A 20,291-nucleotide genomic window follows, 5' to 3' on the forward strand; every position below is an offset into this window, starting at 1 on the left:
AGCAGCGAACATCAGAGGATCTCCGTCTGTAAAACATCAACTAGTCTACCATCCGTACGGCTTACGGCTTGTGTCGACGCGACGTAGCCTCGCAGTTAACTGCCTGGAAGAGTTATAGGCTCTTTCAATTGAACAGTATGTGTTTTGCTGTACGAACATAGATTTTACGACTTGCCGTAAAATTTTAATTGGATCATTTAGTCTATGAAGTCTTAATTACACCAACAGATAAAAGCCAAAGTGTTACCTAAACTGCCAACAGCGGTTGTGTGTACAAAAACAATGATTTACGAAGCCGGTACCGTGTGAGCTCGGCGTTATATGTATTTCATTGACGGTAAGTGTATTGCGCCGCTCTCAGACACAGCCGTTGTAATTCATGTACTTCTATGGAAGTGCGCCGACTGGCATACTGTAGGCACTGCTGAGGCGTCGCGGTTGTTCTTGGAAACGAATTCGGCAAAACATGAGCTCAAAGCCATGCCTTGACTGTGTTAAAAATTCACCACGGTGACGTTGAAGGAACAGTGGCGAATACAATGAGAGATGCACGTGCTTGCTGTTTTGACCATCAAAAAGTACACAGCAGGCCCTACTCTGAATAGGAAAATAGGCTTCAGCAAGTCGCCGATCGACCCTACATATCTCAGACTCGTACGACTGCCGTTGCAATGTCTTGAAAAACGAGAGAAAAAAAACCCAGCCGACCAGACAGGGTTTACATTTTGAACGCCTTTTTCGTTGAACGTTAAATTAAAATCACTGTTACGATTGGGACAACTTAAAGGTGGTAGAAATGGCGAGAGCTACTGGAAATGGGCCAGGTACACAAATCAATTGGTGTGATTCTATGTGGATACAGGCCTTTCCCCAGTAACCTTTCGTCAGATTGATGTAACACGACCAGGAGTGGGTCGTTTTGCCATCTAGTTCTTCCTGAACATTATAAAAAGTTGAACATATCATCGGTTACTCTTTCTGTCCATAGCGGCGAATCTGAGCGGCCGGTAGAACCCTGTAGCTGCGTTCATCATAGTACGCCGAGCAGCTTTGAACGTTAGAGAATGGTATCAACAGCTTGCGCGTCTGGTCCCTCTTGTGGGATCGGAGGTCACACCACCACGGCGTCACCAATATTTCCATATAAAACTATTTGTTGTTATTTCCATATCATGATTTTATATTGTTGTATGTTTGTCTGTTTTCTTTTGGTTATTGGACCAGACGCTTCGCACACTCTGGTGTGATGCCGCTGTCTACAAATGGGCGACCATTCATTCACAGGAAAAGAAAACTCATTGAACATAGTAAGTCCTCCTTATTTTTTTCAAAATCTGCTCATCTTGTGAAAAGTACGCAAGTCCAAGAGTACCTTAAAATTTGGCATGTAAGACATTCTTTGGACATTTGCACTTCATGAATTACTTACTCTAACTCTGTATGTTGCTGCAAGCCATAGATTTTGCTTATCTCCCACAGCATGGCTTCAGAATGCGTATTTTCTTCCATGTCTTTTTTATCAAAATATACAAGCAGCATTATTATAGAACATCATACATGTGTATTTATTGTCTGGACGTGGTTTCAATGTATATAGACGCTTCTTCTCAATTGTCTTTAATGTAGTACTTCGTTGATTAATTCATACACGCTGATAAGTGGTTAACTATCGTGTGGTTACGAGCACTGTAAACATGGCGTCCGTTTAATTGTCGTTATCGTCGAGTACGGCCAATTCCCTCTGTTGTCGTTATCGAGTGTAATGACTGAACTGCATGGACCAGAAAATCTTCCCTGTTTTGCATTTTTATTGCTTGACACCTAATTACCACTCTTCTGTCCGTAGCTGTTTTTGCTTGCTTTAAGTTATTTAACAATTTTTGAAGGGGGGTTTCGTCCCTCGTTATTTTCATTGCGGAGGACGGTTTAATCGGTGATCTTCACCGGCGCGATGATGTACCCAGCGCGATTTAGTTCCCAAACTCCTTGTTTCCCGCAAGCCAGAGTCTACATCACCGAGACAACGGGGTCTTTTAAAAGCCACTCGCTGCAGTTCAAGAACGCTGCGATCTGTGGTAAAATGAGAATTTTCGTTAGTCATCGTAAATTACCGAGTAACCCGTAATTGACGCTGATCGTGTCCAGCTTGCCCGAGTATGCCATGAAGCAAACCGATTCCTGGCCTCGGGCCTTTTACATAAGTTCAAGGACGTCTGTTTTGCCGGTGTGAATTCCCATTTCATATCTGCTGTATGGTAATAAAACCAACTAAAATTTTCGGTAAAAATGTGTAAAACAACCAAGACAATGTAATGTATAGACGAGAACAAGCACAAGCATATTATGATTAAACCACTTGACTGTACCCAGCCGTGTATTTTTAACCAGTAATCCGTTGGTACAAAGGTCTTTGGTTGATCAAATACTCCTAGTTTCATCCCGATCGACAAATTTCGCTAAGTGAGACATTTACCAATTATTTATACCCAGCACCTTTTGTGTGTAGTTTCTTGCAGTGCATAACATTTACGCGAATAAGATATCGAGCTGGGTACAGTACAGAAACTGCTCTCCTTAGAGTGCAAAATGATGTATTGCGTTCTCTTGATAGACGCAGAGATGTTGTTCTGATTTTACTTGATCTATCGGCTGCCTTCGACACAATTGACCATAACATTTTGCTTCACAGATTGCATTACAGATTTGGTATTTCAGGAACTGTATGGGATTGGTTCAAATCGTATTTGCGGGGTCGTACGCAATCGGTCTGTGTTGAGTCAATTGTGTCGGAGGCACAGTTCCTTGAATGCGGCGTCCCCCAGGGTTCGGTCCTTGGACCAATTCTTTTCAGCTTATACATTGCACCATTAGAGGATATCGTGACCAAGTATGGGCTTAATTGTATGATGTATGCAGATGACACCCAATCTTATATCACTTGTGAGGGCGATCGTGTCCCGATCGATGTTATCGAGTCTTGTGTGGAGAATATCCGAGGGTGGATGAGAGAAAATATGCTAGTTCTCAATGACGGGAAGACAGAGATTGTACATTTCTCATCTAAATTCAAAGGTGTCGGCCCGGTAACTCGCTGTGATGTACAGATTGGTGATGTCACCATACAGCCTTCGAACGCAGTTCGTAATCTTGGTGTTACCATGGATAGAGTCGGCAGTATGTCGGCCCATGTTGTTAATGTTTGTAGGTCAGCCTCCCATGCGTTATGGAAGATAGGGAAAATTCGTAACATCTTAGATCAGAGCACCACGGAGAAACTTGTTCACGCTTTCATCACGTCTCGCTTAGATTATTGTAACAGTTTGCTTTTTGGCCTGCCAGCTTATGAGATTCAAAAGCTGCAAACGATTCAGAACTCTGCAGCTCGTTTAATTACTAGAACAAGAAAAACAGATCATATCACACCTTGTCTTTACAGATTACATTGGCTTCCAGTTAAGCAAAGGATAGAATTCAAAATTCTTGGCATCACTTATAAGATACTCAATGGTCACGCTCCAAAGTATTTAGGTGAATTGCTTACAGTCCGTGACACTCAGCGCACACTTCGCTCTCACTCCAGTGTTGTAAATTTATATCAGCCAATAGGAAACACAGTGTATTACGGTGATAGGGCTTTCTCAATTTGTGCACCTCGCTTATGGAATTCTCTGCCATTACATATTCGAGCGGTTCAGTCATTCGATGTTTTTAAAAGTAAACTGAAAACTCACCTTTTTACGTCTTTTTATTCATAATTTTTGTAGTTTTTATGATGAATTTTTTATAACATGTTGCTAATTTTAACTTTGCTTTTTTACTGTCAGTTTATAACAATTTTTGTTTCATCCTTCTCTTAGTTGATTTTAAGTGTAAAGCGCATTGAGATTATTTTTAATGTAATGCGCTATATAAGAAATAAAGATTAAAGATTAAAGATTAAAGATTAATAAAAAGTCTCTCCAATGGTTTAATTTACGAGGACATCACTGGCGGTTGTAGAACATAAAGACATAAACTTTTACGTCGCCAGTGTAAAAGCAAGTCTCTAGATCTCTTAAAGTGCATTTTGATATTTTCTTTATTGATTGTTTTATGGTTATGTGATATCTTGAGGGATTTAATCCCATGTAAAGTCAGTTAAATGATCGGTAACGATTCAATCTTCGGGCATGTTGTGAGCTGCATTACCAGTTGACGTTACTCGAAAGAGTTTGTTGTGTTGATTATGTGTTTATCCCAATTTAAAAATATGTCAAGTTCTCCAAATTGATAGGCCTGGCGCAGGGCGCTTCAAAAACGAGCTTTTCTTTTTCAGGATATCTCCTGAGGGTAGCAGAATTCTCTAAATTGCCACAAGCGTGCAAGGTTATACTGCAAACCGTCTGCCGTCTAGTCGCCGGCTTGGTACACCATACTCCGTCGGCACTGACTGTTCTTTGTGTCCGTTCGAGGCGCAAGGCGTACCCGTCTTTGTGAAGTTAACCTAGCGAGATGAAAGGAGTTGGACATTTTCAATACGGAGAAAGGTGGCAATAACGTGATTTATGCGGTGTTTGTCATTGAATCAGCCCAATTTGCGGGCTTTTTTGTCATTTGGCTGCTGTTTCGGTAATTGTTGGCAGCTCCACCGTTTGGTTGTATGTTTTCCAAAGTGTTTACCGGCTGTACACTGTACCAGGACCCGCCACTCCTCGCCCGCCTTTGCCTTCTAACCTTCTATGTTGGAGCCAATGCATGTGGAAATGTACCCCTGTTGCCAAAAAGTGTTACTGACAGAGAGAATTTTGGCAAAATTTGACTACACGTATAAACTTGTTGCCTACACAGACTTACTCAAAGGCTGCGTGTAAGGATTTGTCAACCTTTCAAATTGATGCTGTAAATTTACCATTGAATTTACGACAGGTCGAGCTGTAATTATTGAAATCATTCCCAACCGTTTATTGCAAAGCTTACGTTTTTGTTACACAGGCTTTAAATTAAAAATCTTTCAGACAATAAATAGCCTCGAAAATCCAAAGATTTACGTAAAAGTGCCCGCGAGCCTGATGTCCATCACCCTACTAGAAATGACTGGGAACAGAGCAAACTGTCAGTTTCTGTCGTCGACGATAAATCCTTGTAAACAGCAGGTGAAAGTGCTGTAATGTTGTTGTTTTTTCCTATCGAGTACTGGCCACAGAAGCCTAGGAGCCTTGCGAGAATTGGAGAAAAAATGAGCTGTATACAAATGAGAGTGATTTGGCTCTGACTGCTAGGACGAACGGAGCTCATTTCGACAGAGAAGACATTACGGTTTCAAGTGGAAATGACATTTCTTTCCTTCGTTTTTTTTTTTCTCTTGTCATCACTGTAAGTTGGGCTCCGCATAAATGTTAACGCTCGTAATTAATCAGGATGTCCAAATACAGCGAGTTTTGTGGTTTACTCATTAATTGTTAACCAAACGATGACTTTACAGGCGACTGAAAGCTATTTTGTGCATTCAAAACTCACAGTCAAGTATTTAAGTTAGCAAGTACATAGGCTTACATGTGAATGTTACTGGCCTGGAACTGTTTTTCGGCATATCTAAGCTTACATGAAATATGGCAACCTACAGTGTCAAAAACAATTTAAAAAAAAAACACTGGAAAATGTAAGAAATACTGCACCGTCCATCTAAGGTATACCCGTAGGGTTTGATGTTGAATGGGCGTGGCACTTTATTCGTTTCCATGGTGACTGAGATGATGAAGTCTCATTTAGTTCAGGGCAATGTCATTTCAACGACATCGGCAAATGAAGACATGTGCCGTACATACCGTTTTACGGCTTCTGCGCTAGGCATGATGAACTCATTTTTAAGACGCACCGCGCAATATTCGAATACTGCATCATTTTGTTGAACAATAACTTTCTGGGTGTTTCTCGTGGATTGTGCCAAGCCAAGGGAAAGATTTTTGAAATTTTACAATTAGAATCCGGAGATCTTCGCTGTGTATCTTATTTTGTTTAACATAGACCTGAACCGACCAGGAGCATGTAGAAGAAAAGATGAACAAGAACGTTCCTAACCGTGACTGAAAATAAACAAAACGGATATACGAATAAATAAAATATCACAATGCTATGGTTTTTCAGAGATTTAGATTCTAATGTTTGTTTCTACATGGATCTAGAGTTTACTTTCGGTAAAATATCGTTTGAATATTTTTGTTGGATGAAGATGAATATTGATGGAGTCTTAAAGCACAGACAAACTGTGCTTAAAGCAAATCTAAGCTGCTATATTATTACAAATGAACCCCATTCTGATACAAGTGTTTCGACTACTTGACAACATTTACAGCAGTGTAAGTTTCCCATTGTAAAAAAAGTCAACAAAAAATTATGTTCTTTTACATTTCATTTCCGAAAAAAGAATCTAAACCTCATCCTGCCAGTCAATGAGTCCGAGATAACTCGCTTTTTTTTAGTCTTCTAGTAATTACGTTTCAGGTAGAAGCAGACGACAGCAATGGTCACTGGGCCATTCAATCAAATGACAGTCCCAGTTTTCGAAAAAAAAAAACGACCATAATTTTACTGTTTAATGGCTGTAAAATAAGGCTTTAGTTATTTGTTGGTTGAATTGATTTGCAAGACCTCAAAATATAGATTTCTTCTGGACACTGATTCATGACCCGACCTTCGCTCTTGTTGAATCGCCGTTTGTTTATAACAATTGCTCCAGCCCTGCATGCAAATGAGTAAGCGTTCCTGCTTGCTGGTGATAGAGTGACACAAGCTTCAGTCCAAGGAGAAGCCTGTAGCGCGCAGTTCACAGAATCGTCGCATGCTGCCTGGGCAAGAGTAGGAAAAAATACAGTTTCCAGCCTCGAGATAACCAAAATTACGTAAGTATAGGAGGGGGTTTTTTAATATGAAAGTCGATACGTCAGAACATCATCCTCGAATACAGGGGGCTTCAATTTCGATCGTCGACAGGCAAACACGCCGGGTATTAAGCATTTCTACTTTCATAGTGTCTGTCCTTCAGTCCAGGCCATAATACACTCCAATGTAATTCATGACTGGGTTAACCGTAATGGAGTCGATGATTGCCCCATAAAATGGCGCTCTCGTAGTAGACGAGAAAAACTAAATATTGGGGAATCTGAGATCTCAATGACGTCATTATTTTTATTTGACCAAAATCCAATGTTTTCGGGAAAAATAATTGCACAGAGTCTGGAATTCATAGAGGTTCGGCCATTGCGCTCTATAATGCTCGTCTATATGGCATAGTTCCACCATTCTTGTGCTAGACATGTGCCAGTGTTAACGCGCAGGCTGGCGGACTCGGAGGCTAGTCAGCCGAACATAATCACGATATGCACATCTAGTTTCCGTTGTAGTATCAAAACGGTAGGCCGTTATTGCCGTGGTAGATAATTGAACTTAACGGTCTACCTCATGTCCCGCTGAAATCCGTAGGCCTAGAGTTCTGCGAGGATATGGTTAAGCTTATAGGCCCCCTATTGTTATATTAAAAAAGGCGAAGGCATTGGACGAAATAATTTAATTTTACAGTTTAGTATCACGTTTATGGTGTGTAACCGTAAAACTAACACTACAAACTTAAAAATGAGCAGTAGAATCCAAGTTTCGTCGAGAAAAATCATTCTCAGCGGATGTGTATCGCCCGTGATGTTTATACTCGGGTTTACAGCGGTACGCCCACTTCTCTACGCGCCACAGTTTGGGATTGCTTTGTGCGGTGAATGTATTTTTGGACGGTATTGGAGCTTCTGCCATGCATTCCGTATGTTGTTGTCGCACTGCGATCCTTTCCATGGTGGGGATTTGATACCATTTAATTGGACATCAGAATTGTCAACGTATGATTGTGTGGAGGATGTTATCACTTGGCTAGCTTAGCATACATGTCCTACTAGAGTTGGGCCATGGGGTTATGTTGACTTTTTTGTAATGTCAAGCACGGACAATGCGAGCCTCGGACGCTGAGGTCGCTCATGAACTTTGGGGTCTCGCGATCTCGGAGTAACAAGCGCGCCCGCGCCCCTTTTTATCAGGTCATCTACACTGTCCTGCAGCTATCGTCATCGTACGACTGACCCGTACCGTCTGGTACGTGTGTACACACCATAGCCTGGTATTCTGTTGGGGAGTCAGATTTGTTCACCGTCTAACGCGACATTTACGCACATATGAATGAATCACCGGCCAAGACACAACCCCGGAAATCTGATCACTGACGACAGAATCTACGGTGGGACGTATTATTACTCGCAAGTGTTCTGATTGGGTCACTAAGGAGTGGATCGAATGTACAGGTGCTAAAGACCACAACACAAAACAACCACCGACTGAGAACGCTACGGACACTGCTGTATTGAGACGACCGGCTTGGTGTAGACCACTGCGTCGAGGAACTTCGGCGTCCAACGAAGTTTTGAGTCGAAATCTTGTGCCATTGGATATACCATGAGTAAGTTTTTTTCTGCAATCAAGGGTTGTTCACTGATTTAATTGTATTGCAAAACATCTACAGACCCAACAAAAATCGTTACAGGAAATGTGACGTCGGTGTTTTTCTTTCTCTGATTTATGCATTTTAAATGGCTTGTTGCAAGAGTTTGTAACTTAAGTTTGGACATGAGGTCGGAAGCGAGACTCGCTTCTATACCTCCATGGTTTGGAGTTTTGGCGTTTGAACCACAAATATAAAAGCAGCTTTTGGTCCAACAGTTAACCCGCTCTTTCTGTAAACCAAGGTGACAGCAGAAAGTCGAGAACAAGCCATAATCCCTGACCATGGGCAACGATCATTACTGCGATCCCGGTCGTGTCATGACCTCGCGTGAACTTCATCATGTTTATCTCTCTCTCTCTCTCTCTCTCTCCTCTCTCTCTCTCTCTCTCTCTCTCCCTTTCAAACGTTGCTGGTAAAGTGCTCTGACCATCACATTGGTTGTGTCAGTCCCTAACACTTTCATGTTTCGTGTGGTCGGAATCATTCTTGGGACAGTGGGATACCCAAACAATGCTGTTCACCTGGGAGAAAAGAGGCAAATGTTCAGGCTACACCGTGAGACTGTTTCAGGGGTATATGTAGCTGTGAAATGTGTAATGGGCTCGGGCATTCAGCTTCAATGAACCTACATAACTGGCAGCAAGAAGCAATACTAGTTATCTTGATGCATTCAGCAGAGTTATTGGACGGCCGCGGTGAGGATACAACGATTGTTGCGTACTTTACTGGCCAAATTGTAAGCCAACCTACACAGCACCCAACTCTTGACCACACAGCTCTGGGCCCTTGATGGCACCGCACTCTTTTCGGATCATTCATTGTACTCTTATCTTTCACAACAATGAACTGAACCAATGCAAAACTGACCCAGTAGCTGTGTTTCTGCATCAAAGTCATTCATAATTTGTAAATTGTTGTGTCTTGTTTACAGAAGTACAAATTCAACGAAGCGCTTTTTCTCAGATGCTTGGGCATTGTGACCTTTATTCACCGAACAACAGGACTTAAATGACTGATTAATAGGCAGTATTGACTTGTGAGGCCATCTATCAACCTGGGGGTCAAATCAAAGTCTATGTCAGTCATGGGGCTTGGCACGTAAAACACGCCCATGTGTTTCCATTTGTACTTGCATTGTAGCAAGAGTCATGATCACTGTCAAGGTTGTTAACTGTCAGTGAGGAATCTTTGATTTACAGCCCCTGCAGTATTTTAGCTGACTCCATGGGTATAGATACAGCCTTCACAGTGCTGTCTGTGTGTGCAAAGAATGACACTTTCCATAGGGTTGGTGATGCCTGGCCAAAAAAAGAAATGGAATCAGTTTGGTCTGATTGTTGAGCTAAGTTTCTGTACATCAGCCATGCTCACTGTTCATTGCTAACTTTAAATGATCATTGGATGGCTAGTTGAATTTTCAACTGCATCAGCTTTGAAATGCATCATGGCACCTTTGATTTATGACAGTTTTAAGTCAGATATTGGTCAAGGCACCCCTATGAAGTATTTGATGGAGATGCACATCTGAAGGGTTTGAAGCCCCTGCAGCTAGCTCTAAAACCACCAAATAATTGAACTAACGGTAAAGTTATACCACGATATAAATTTATCGCAAGTACACCATACTTGGGAAAGTCTTAATTAAACTTTAAACACATGGTGATAATGATACCAAATTAAGATTTCACAGAAAGTATCCTTTTTTATGGTCAACAAAACAATTATTAGCACCTTTGTTGACCAAATAGTGCAAATGATTCCAAATTTTATTCAAAATATAGCATATGATAAAATAATTTGCAGTATCACATTGGAAATCCTGTATCCAGTGCAGTGGTCAGTTAAATGTCATCTTTTGCATGCTAAATTAGCAACTTAATCCCAAAGATGGCTGAACCAAAAATGTCTGAATTCCATCGCAATGTTGTAAATGACTGTTTATGGAAACTGTTAAATACTTATTTCAATGAAAGAGAAGCGGATGCTTAGCTACTGTTGCAAAATTTGAAGTTGTGATGACTCAGCCGCCATCATTAGGATGTCGGTATAAGGTCCTTAGTATATATCGATAATGCCAAAGGGTGACCTTTGCGCACATCTTTGTAGAAGAAACTGGTTGGGACCAGCTTTTTCGCAATAGCAAACAATGATTTGGCAACATTTCTGCCATATCCGGTCACAGTGTCTGGTTGCATGTGCCTGCATGTACCTGAGTGATTTTTTTTTGTGTGCACATGAGTGTTTCCTTTTCGGTGCGGTGTGATGACGTATTTAAAGGTGAAATACGTTCATTACTAAACCCATCTTAGTTGGTAAACGGAAGTGCAAGGTTTTTACACTTTGTTGTTAAACATGTGGGTTTACACATAAACAAACACCGAATGACCAAACAATCCACCCATCTTTTTTTGTTTTTCCTCATTTTTTCCTTATCAGATTTTCTGTCCATGCGGTTCGATGTTTTATTACAATGTTGTTGAGTCATAGGTCAAAGGTCATGTGTAGTGTTTGGCATGTGAAATGCTGAGGACTATAATTGCTTATATCCCTGGTATTGTTGTAGCTGCCTAGATATGGTTGTCCCTCCATCCAATTGTAGAAGCCATTCTCTGTGGCAGAGATGTGTATCCATATTGTCACTTTGTTCAGGGAGCGCAGTCTTGTCTTGTGTGTCATATATGTGCTCACCGTCACTACAGTCGGGCAGCTTGCCCTATTAATATTTTTTTTTGTAAGCAAACAGTCTATCGGATACATAATATGTTTAATAATCGGTATCCTTGACAAGTAAGGGGTAACATAATGCATTTGATGCACTACATTTTGCCCAGCTTTGAAATATTTTTATTCAGTAATTTATAGCAGCATTTGACATATGAAATAATAAATCACAAATATGTTGTCCGGTTCACATATTTAAATTAATTTTTATTTTTAAATCCTTAGAACATATATGCTGAAGCCAGAGCAATTTGTTTGACCACCATTGTGAAGTGTTTTGGGAGGAAATTCTCTGTTTGACAAGTATTTGAATCATATTGTAGTGGATTACAGGTAAAACACAGAATTTTGCGCACTTGAATTTACCTGTATTACATCATGTAGATGTTTGGAAAAAATTTGAAATGAATAGTAGGTCATTTTCCATCAATAAAAATTTTCTTAGTGTGTGCGTGGTATGTGAAGTGACTTATGCCTGCACCTCAGAGCAATAATGAATTTCCCTAGCATGATAATTTATCCCAAAGTAATTATATCAAATATGTGATGACATTTATAAATTGACCAATTTGTGAAATTGGATGCTGAAAATATCAGTTGTGATTAATTACACTGTGTTTTCCATTTCAGCCTTTTTATGGAGGTCTGGCATTAAAACTTGGCATTTTTTAAAGTAACTTTTTTTATTTAATGGTTAATTTAGAATAACCTTTGGTACAACATTATTTCTTGTAAAGAATAAGCATATTAGAAACTATTGGGGTGTTTTTCTATCAATTGTAATTGTAAAATGTGTAAGTTCACATGCTTGGGAGGGAAAAATGGAAGAAACCCAATGTCAGAGTACACCAATCAAAGTACATGTCAGGAAACAGAGAGTTCCTCTGTCAGATCATTTTTATAATTGCCATCAGTAATTTAGGTAGAAATATCAGATGCACATGAAAATCAAAAGCACCTGAGGAACTTCTTTAATGTTCAATTTCATAAGTACACGTGTTCATTGATGCAAAGTGTATTAAATTAGCATTGTTTGCGTGTACAAATCAACAGATGTTGAACAATTGTCAATGGAAAGTATTCATAGGTCTAAAAGCTTCCTGCCAGCTACCTAAATCATCCACTTAAAGTTTTTAAGTAGATTTGGTTTGTCATCTTTTAATATTTTAATTAGCCATGTTTTTTTTTAATCATTATGTTAGGAAGTTAATATTCTGTTCATGTAGAGTGGGACCCCATGTTCAGAAAGTAGCTGCTGCAATGCAAGGTCAAAAGGTCAAATGGCATCCAATGGGATATTGGAGCTCAAGCTGGTCATAATTTGCATAGGTGTTGTACAGCATAAGGGGCCGTGGATAATTAAAACAAACACAGTAAATGCAATTTCAGCGTTTAGGGGAGGTGGTTTGGCTGCATTTCCATTACCCTGCGCAAAAATCGCACTACATGTTTTTATATCGCAATATCTCAATACATATTTTTATTAATCGCAAAATATTGCTACATTGTTTGGCGTTTACCAGACCAGTGCGGCACCGGTGCTATACCATCATTCTTTTAACCTACATGTGGTTGGGTGGGCGTGTAAAATAACGTAACAATCATTTTGGATACACTGTTTCTATTCATTTCATTATATTGGTTGTGTCATTGTCAAGTTTGTGCTGAACAAAGATTAATTTTAGACGGGGTATGTGGGGGGGGGGGGACTAGCATATGCATGATTGTGAAAGAAAGAAATATAGGAAAATAGCATTTTACCAACTGTAGGTATGCTGATACAGAATGAGGCTTGATTGGACTTTTGTACTTTAAACTTTCATTTAGGGGGAGGGGGGGGGAGGGAGGGTTTAAGGCCAAACACATCAGTTACATTTACCATGTGCATGTGTTTATTATCCATGGCCCCCTAAAAGAAGCACATAGATGATATATATTTACACCATCCCTCCCTGTGGAGGGACCATGATATTTAAAATTGCCCTAAAACTCCCTTGCAGTTGTAGGTGTGTTGATTGGATGGCGCCCTCGTTACTTGCTTAAAAACTAAACAGTGGATACTTTTCAAGATTATCAGTTTCACGAAGAATCTTCAAAGAGACAATAGCTGTTAACTTTTGATGACTTTTTCGCTTTTTTGTTTTTAATGTCAACTAACTTTCTTGTTCTACTCCCAAAACATGTTGATACATGAACTGTTTTAGTGTTTACTTTGTCAACACAGCGTCTATATGCTGAGATGCCCTGTTTATTGTTTATGTTTGAATTCTTGTCCAGACCAGAGTTCACCTGTCAACAATAATAATAAAGTTCTGTGCATGTACATGCTGTGTTGACAAGCTGTATTCTGTGTAACTTAACATGATTTGGTACATAGAGTGAGAATCTTGTTGCCTTTTAAGAACAAAAACTGAAAAAAAATCATCTAAATCTACAGCTAGTGGCCCTTTGTTTACTTGACTGTTTTCACACTTGGTTTATTCTGCTTCAACAATAGAAAGGAGTTGTGATAATCATTTTGTTTTATATGCCGAATGAACTTGAAACCGAAACTGGTCAGATTTAACTGCAAGATAATTGCTATAAATCATACCTGTAGGAAAGGAATTGAGAGGGTGGGGTGGTTAAATTACTCTTTGCTGTGATGGTTAAATGATAAAAGTTAATGAAAACTTTGCATTCATTGGTTCATATTAAATACAATATATCAAACAAGATAACTAAAACTGTCTGTTACAGGTTAATCTGTCAGGAATTCTTGAGTTGCAAGTGATATTTGCTCACTAATATGCACAGAGGAAAGACATGCTACCATATCGTTTTGTGAAAATTTTTGGAATGTTTTATGAAACTGCTGGCATTGATATCTGTAGTTTAGTTTTCCTAATTCTATAATGTCCCTAGGTTAGAATTATTCGTACATTAAATAAGACAAAAGGTCCATTTGCTGCATGTCTAAGAAAACATATACATTGTTAGCTTTGATGTATTGTCCCCCAAACTGATACACAAGCTAATTGCAGATGAATATTGTTCCCCGTCTTTATATAATAAAAGATTTGTTGCTCTCAATGTACATCACTTTCACTTTAACCAAGGTGCCATGGTGCAGCTCAAACATTTGTTGGGCCAATCATGTAGAGATTATTATAAGATTGCACGGCGTCAGACAGACCATTGTGTTAAGTCCGGGGAATATCGGTAAAATTGATTATGAAAACACTTGAGTCAAAATCACCGTTGATAGTTTATATTAATTAAGTATCCTCAAAGTGTATTTTTATTTCCAATCAAAAGAATAGATAGTGCGGTCAAAGATAGCACTCAGTTGCTCAGTTTGATTTTCCTAAGGTGTGTGTTTTGGCGGCCATTTTTAAACTACATGTAACATCAGGTACTGGGTACAGTGGTAGGCTTGCTCTGCGTCAAGGTAACCAAGACTAAATGTAGACGGTTTGCTATGTATTGTGAAATATTTGTTTCCATAATACTACCAGTGATAGTATTTCAAAAGTGTTGCACCATGACCTGCATTCCTGGGTGTCAATCTTAAGACACAAGTCTTAGTTCTCTTGCTCACTACGTATCCAGTTGAGTATTGGAGCTACATTGCCATTGGCACTATACAACTCTTCAGGTTCCGTCAGGACAGATAGGTCAAAAAATTACATACATGGGTTCTGAAGGTGCACCGAATGATACATGTAGGTCGGATTCCAAAGGTACATGATAAGTCTGTCAGATATGCATGTTTGGTGCTTTAAAACTGTCAAATTTGTTGTGAATGGCATATTTTTATTTCATTTGGATTTTGGACCTTTACTAATTGTAAAAGTTAAGTCCCCGTATAAATTATTTTTCTAGGCCATATCTCAGGATCTTGTAGGGTAGCTTTTGTATCTATAAAAAAATCACTGACAAGGTGTTTGGTAACCCTGTCATTTTACAATGGCGGATAGTAAATTAAGAAACAAAATCCTCCAATTTATCAGTGTTTCCCCAGCATTGTGGAGAGGTGAACTTTGGATGACCTGGCTGACAATCCCTAATGACCTTGTCCTTTCTTGTGACCCATCCCAAAGGACGACTGGGCCAGCTGGGCAGATTTTAGAGTTTGAAAATGTCGACGGCCAGATAATGCTGAGAAAATTCCATGATCAAGGCATTCAATATAACACTGAATTAGTTTGATCATACTAGGAAATAGCCAGTAAAAAAAGTGAAAAACTCATATGGAAGGCATTTCCTTTGTGTTGGCAACCTGACCATGACTATGACAGCAAACATTGCAGAGTGATCTGTGAAAGTCAAGATTTATTGATGTCACAGACGACTATGCATTTCTAATAATGGCAAGTTATGACAGCACTGCCAGGCTTGTTGATGGTTTTCCAGGAATTGTCATCAATTATTGTGAAATTTGCTTTTTAAAATTGATGTGATCGTGTTTATGCATGGGTCACAGACGTATGATTCACATGATAAGTGTTTTGCTCATTGAAATGAATTTAATTCATTTCAACAAGCGTGGAAAGAGCATGCTGTATTTGCGACGGAGCAAAAAGTTAGCTTTCAGAGACAAGGAAAATCCAAGACAATCAGTATTACACTGAGAATACAAAGGAAATGAAGAAATAGGGAGGGCTGATCCAAAGCACTGATTTTGATTTAGTTTGCTATCCATCTCGTTGTCCATCACGGCATTAGAAGTTTTATTTATCTATCGACTGAAACCATTTATAAACTGAGATATTGGAATCATTGTCACAATGAATATGGATTGTGCTCCCCTCGCAGCAACCGTCATCATAATTTTTCCAAGAGTAATATAGATCTATGGTAACCTGCCTTCCAACGCCACATCTAACGAGATTTCTTGCGGAATCTTTCCCCACTAGGAATTCCAGTTGCAATATAGCGGATTGTAATTTGGTGAGTTTTATGGACGTCATGTGTTACCCCCGGTGACAAGAGATCATATTTATCATTGAACTCGGTCGATGACTTATCACTGGGTTAGTCCCTCATATTGCAAGGTCAACATCTATCTCAGGAAGTGATGGATGGTCTCTTTTTCTGTGGACACTTGCAAATCCAATTTGTGGGCATGTGTCCTTGTATTTCAACCTGTGTTGACAACGGCATCCCTCAGATCAAATTTGCACTGGCCACAAACTGACTCACGTACACGCACACAGGTGAAGCTAAAGATAACTGTCATTATGTTGTAAATCAGATTATCCATCAAGTTTCTATATCCACAACAAACAGTAATTCAAGAACCATAAATTATTTTGGCCTGAATTTGCTTCTATTTCGTTGCTAATTTTTTTCACAAGCTCTATCTTAGACCAGCCCATAATGACACTTCTGAAAGCTCTGTTGCCCTGTTTTACATAACTGTATGTCTTTGTATCTGTATACTCAGCCACACTATATGAAAGTTCTGAACAAAAATAGAATCCATTGAAAGTGCAGGTATTTAGTTCTATTAGACTGAAACTTTCAGTTAAAAAGCAAAATGTCAATATTTAACATACTGCCACAGGTTAGTATGTCAAGTTTTGATGTGTCATATAGGACACTATTTTTTAGCCCATCAGTCCTCTCATCACCAAATTTCCGATTCAAAACAATGTTGCCAAACTTCTCAGTGGTATGTGTTAAGGTAAATAGTACCCGGTATGTTTGGAACAGAGATTCAAACTCTCAAACTTTTACAATATTTTTCTGGTCCACCACCAGTGGGGGCTCATTTTGGCTTAGTTTTGTGAAAATCAGGAATTTTATTTTCTCCCATAGAGATAACACAGAGATGGCGGCCATTTTGAATTTCAAATATTAGTAAAAATCAGGTAATTTTTTCCACGGTAACCCTCAATTTTTATTCTTGATTTTGAAAGAGAATGGGTGAAAGATCACTTGAGGAAAGTTTGTGCAAAAGTTGAGGTCTTTCATTTCTGAGGCTTGAACTACTTTTCAAGGAGTTAGTGTCTGCAGCAACAATGAATGAGGGAGGTTAAATTTCAAAATATTTCATACCTTGTCCTCTGCGTAGTTAAAATCTTTAATTAACATACTCCCACACTTTCTGTCTATTTTTAACTGTTAGATAAGTTGCATGTCAGTACAAACGCAACCTTTTTAAGTTAATTGTATTGTTTCGACTTTGTACCGTGGCACACATTAAACTGACCCTCAGTTAACTTTCTAAAAACTCATCTGTTATACCTGCAGTGGTCAGAATTATCACCTGAAGGAAACCACATTTCGATATTGCTGACCTTCGGCTTTATGTGGGACGGTATGCCCCACTTCCTGACCATCATCTCCAACCGACATATCATCACCATTGCCATCCTGTGAGGATTTATCAGTGTTCATCTGCCCTACATTTTGAGCAAGTCAGCATAAACAATAAGATTTGAAAACCATGACAAAAGGAAAAATTGTCTCATTTTTGACAGATCCTCTAATCATACATGTAGAATATTTGTGTTTTTCCAGTTTTAGTTTGTTCATTTGTATTTTTCTATTCGTTAATCAGCTGTTAATTGTCTCTTTATTCGCATCATTGGACTGACCTTGAGAAAAGAGCCTGACTTCAGAATTATCTAGATCATTTACCTCATAAATTCATTGCAAAAAAAAAGTGCAAATAGTATCTTCTCAAATAGCTGTGAAAAAAACACTGAATGAAATTTACCATGATGGAAAGCTTTGAGTACTTTGTCACAAATTCTGTGTGTCACGAGGTCCCAGTGATTGGGTTAAGTCATGCTTAAACGGCGTATGTCTGCGTTCCTGTGACTGGTCAATCGTTGCAATGACGCAGAAGTTGAACACACTGATTGTTTTTGGTCAGTAGTCAGTGGCCTAGATAGACCAACAAATCACTTCTACCAGTGGTGAGACACTTTTTGGTGTCATTTATTGTCATCATTTCTAACCATCTGATTTAAGTGGGACATAGTTCCAAGATGAGGTTGACAGGCCACATATATACACATCATGAGATATCTAGGGAGTATCTTTCCATCTTTACGGCACTTGTCGACAAAACTGAATATTTCAGGGGTGATACTATGAGACAACTGCAAGAACATCATTTTATCGTACTGCATCAGTGCATAGGAAGATTTCAGTCATGTGACCAGCCTCGGACATTGAGATGTCAGTGCAATAGTAAGACCTGGGGTCCTTTTTTGATTTGTTTTCCCTTTGTATGTAAATTGGCTTCTGCAACTTTTTGGCAAAAAATGAACATTTTCATCTATAGTGTGTTGTTTTTTCAGCAAAACAAGAAGTTTGATCAGATGCAATCTGAGCAGTGCCAAGTCAAGCACCAGCTCTGAGCTGTGCTATTGTAACTTTTAAACTTGGGACAGAATTACAATGACCCAATCACCAGCGAGTTAGGGGGTCTGAGAATAAACAACAGATAGGCCCTGCTCACCTTCCTGTGTCAACATTTGAAGATAGTCAGTCAGGCCAAGTGATTGTAGCAATATAGTGTTGGTATAGGGTAATCCAACTCAACATTGGGCACCCACTCTCGCATCTTGTGGTTGTATTGGGAGCTTTTTCATATATTTCAGTATTTCCCATGTGGTCAGTCTCTCCTGGAAAGTTCCAAAAGTTGAAAGTGTCTTCAAGAGTGGGCTTACAGCCTCTGTGGATGAAATTTCCCTGATTTCAGTTTATACAGGAAGGTTTGTTCAATGTGGACACTGTACCAACCCAGCCGGTATTCTTTGTGACAGTCGTACAGTTCTTACACATGTATAGCCCGAGTGTATTTGGAAGTTTATCTGCAACTCACATGATCAGCAGTATTACACATAATATTCATCGGTGGTTTTGTGAGTCTTCTACGAGGAAATCGGGTGATTTTTGAGAAAGGTAAATTGCAGTTACAGTGTACACTTACATCTGAAGTTAGAAGTTTGACCAGTGGTGGTGCATGTCACTCAGTACATATCAAGCAATTGATACACTTTTAGTGGATTTCATTTCAGTTGACACTGTGTGTTACAATTTTTTGCCTGCAGAATAAAATACGATGGGAATTTTACTTTTTGATGATTTTTTGCTGTTGTTATTAGTCAATTTCATAAGTTTCCTGCTATTTGCCAGCACTGATAGAATGCACAAATGCACAATATAGTTGTGATTTACACGACCTGTTTATCAGTTTAGCAGTAGTGTGTGTTTTTCAATTAATCACCCCTTGGTTTGTTTATATTTGCAGAATGACCGATGAATCCATGCTGATGCACTTCAAAAGGTCGTACAGTGCATGTATTTCTACACCCATTGAAAACGTTTTGCCGTATTTGTTGTTGAATTTTCAGGACAAGCCGATGATAAGGCAACTGCTCACTGCTTTGACATGGCTGCCGATCAGGAGAATGCTCCCAGTACTTGTGGTGGAGGAACTAAGAAATCTATAAGGGAGCGGGTCCTCTGTGCTGTTTGCAGCGACACAGCCAGTGGTCGATACTATGGAGCGATAATCTGTGAGGCCTGTAAGGTGAGTACAAACACGGGTTTGGAATATTTTACCAGGGTGTCCATGACAGTGGTACTGCCTGATACGGAACTGACAAGATGGTGTACAAGACAAGCCATTGGGGCAAATGTGAAAACATCTGGCCCATATTTTCCGACTCGAGTAAATGAAAGTGGCATATTTCAACTGCAATAGGTACAACAGCTGAATTGATTCACCACTGACTAGGATCATGGCTGCTCAATATTAAAACGCTGCCTTTTTTTATTGGCATTGTTTTGCAGTAATTTCCTTTTGTTTCACAAATTTGTATCGATGACATTATGGTTCTGTGCACTATCAGGAAGTGGACGTATTTTACAACAGTTCTGTGAAATCTAACGCGGTGCTCATGACCGACGAAAAACAGTGTTTATAACTGTTCATCGGCTTGGCAATTTAATTTCTAATTATTCATGCAGTGTCCAGGTTATTGATAATGTACAACAGATACTGGTAGGCAACTGGACTCTCTACTTTGTTATTGCTCCACAAAATGCA

The 20,291-nt window shown here is 39.4% G+C and overlaps 1 protein-coding gene across 1 annotated transcript in view; it reads left to right on the top strand.

Moving 5' to 3' along the window:
- LOC139149351 (uncharacterized) overlaps positions 1–20,291 on the top strand; it is a 58,058-nt gene that overhangs the window by 925 nt on the left and 36,842 nt on the right. The window contains exons 2-3 of the mRNA XM_070721069.1: positions 1,225–1,307; positions 19,594–19,772. Of these exons, the coding sequence (XP_070577170.1) occupies positions 1,247–1,307; positions 19,594–19,772 (240 nt within the window). The 5' untranslated portion in view covers positions 1,225–1,246. The remainder of the gene's footprint in view (positions 1–1,224; positions 1,308–19,593; positions 19,773–20,291) is intronic.

This window comes from Ptychodera flava, chromosome 14, assembly GCF_041260155.1.
Source record: "Ptychodera flava strain L36383 chromosome 14, AS_Pfla_20210202, whole genome shotgun sequence".
Classification (NCBI taxonomy): domain Eukaryota; kingdom Metazoa; phylum Hemichordata; class Enteropneusta; family Ptychoderidae; genus Ptychodera; species Ptychodera flava.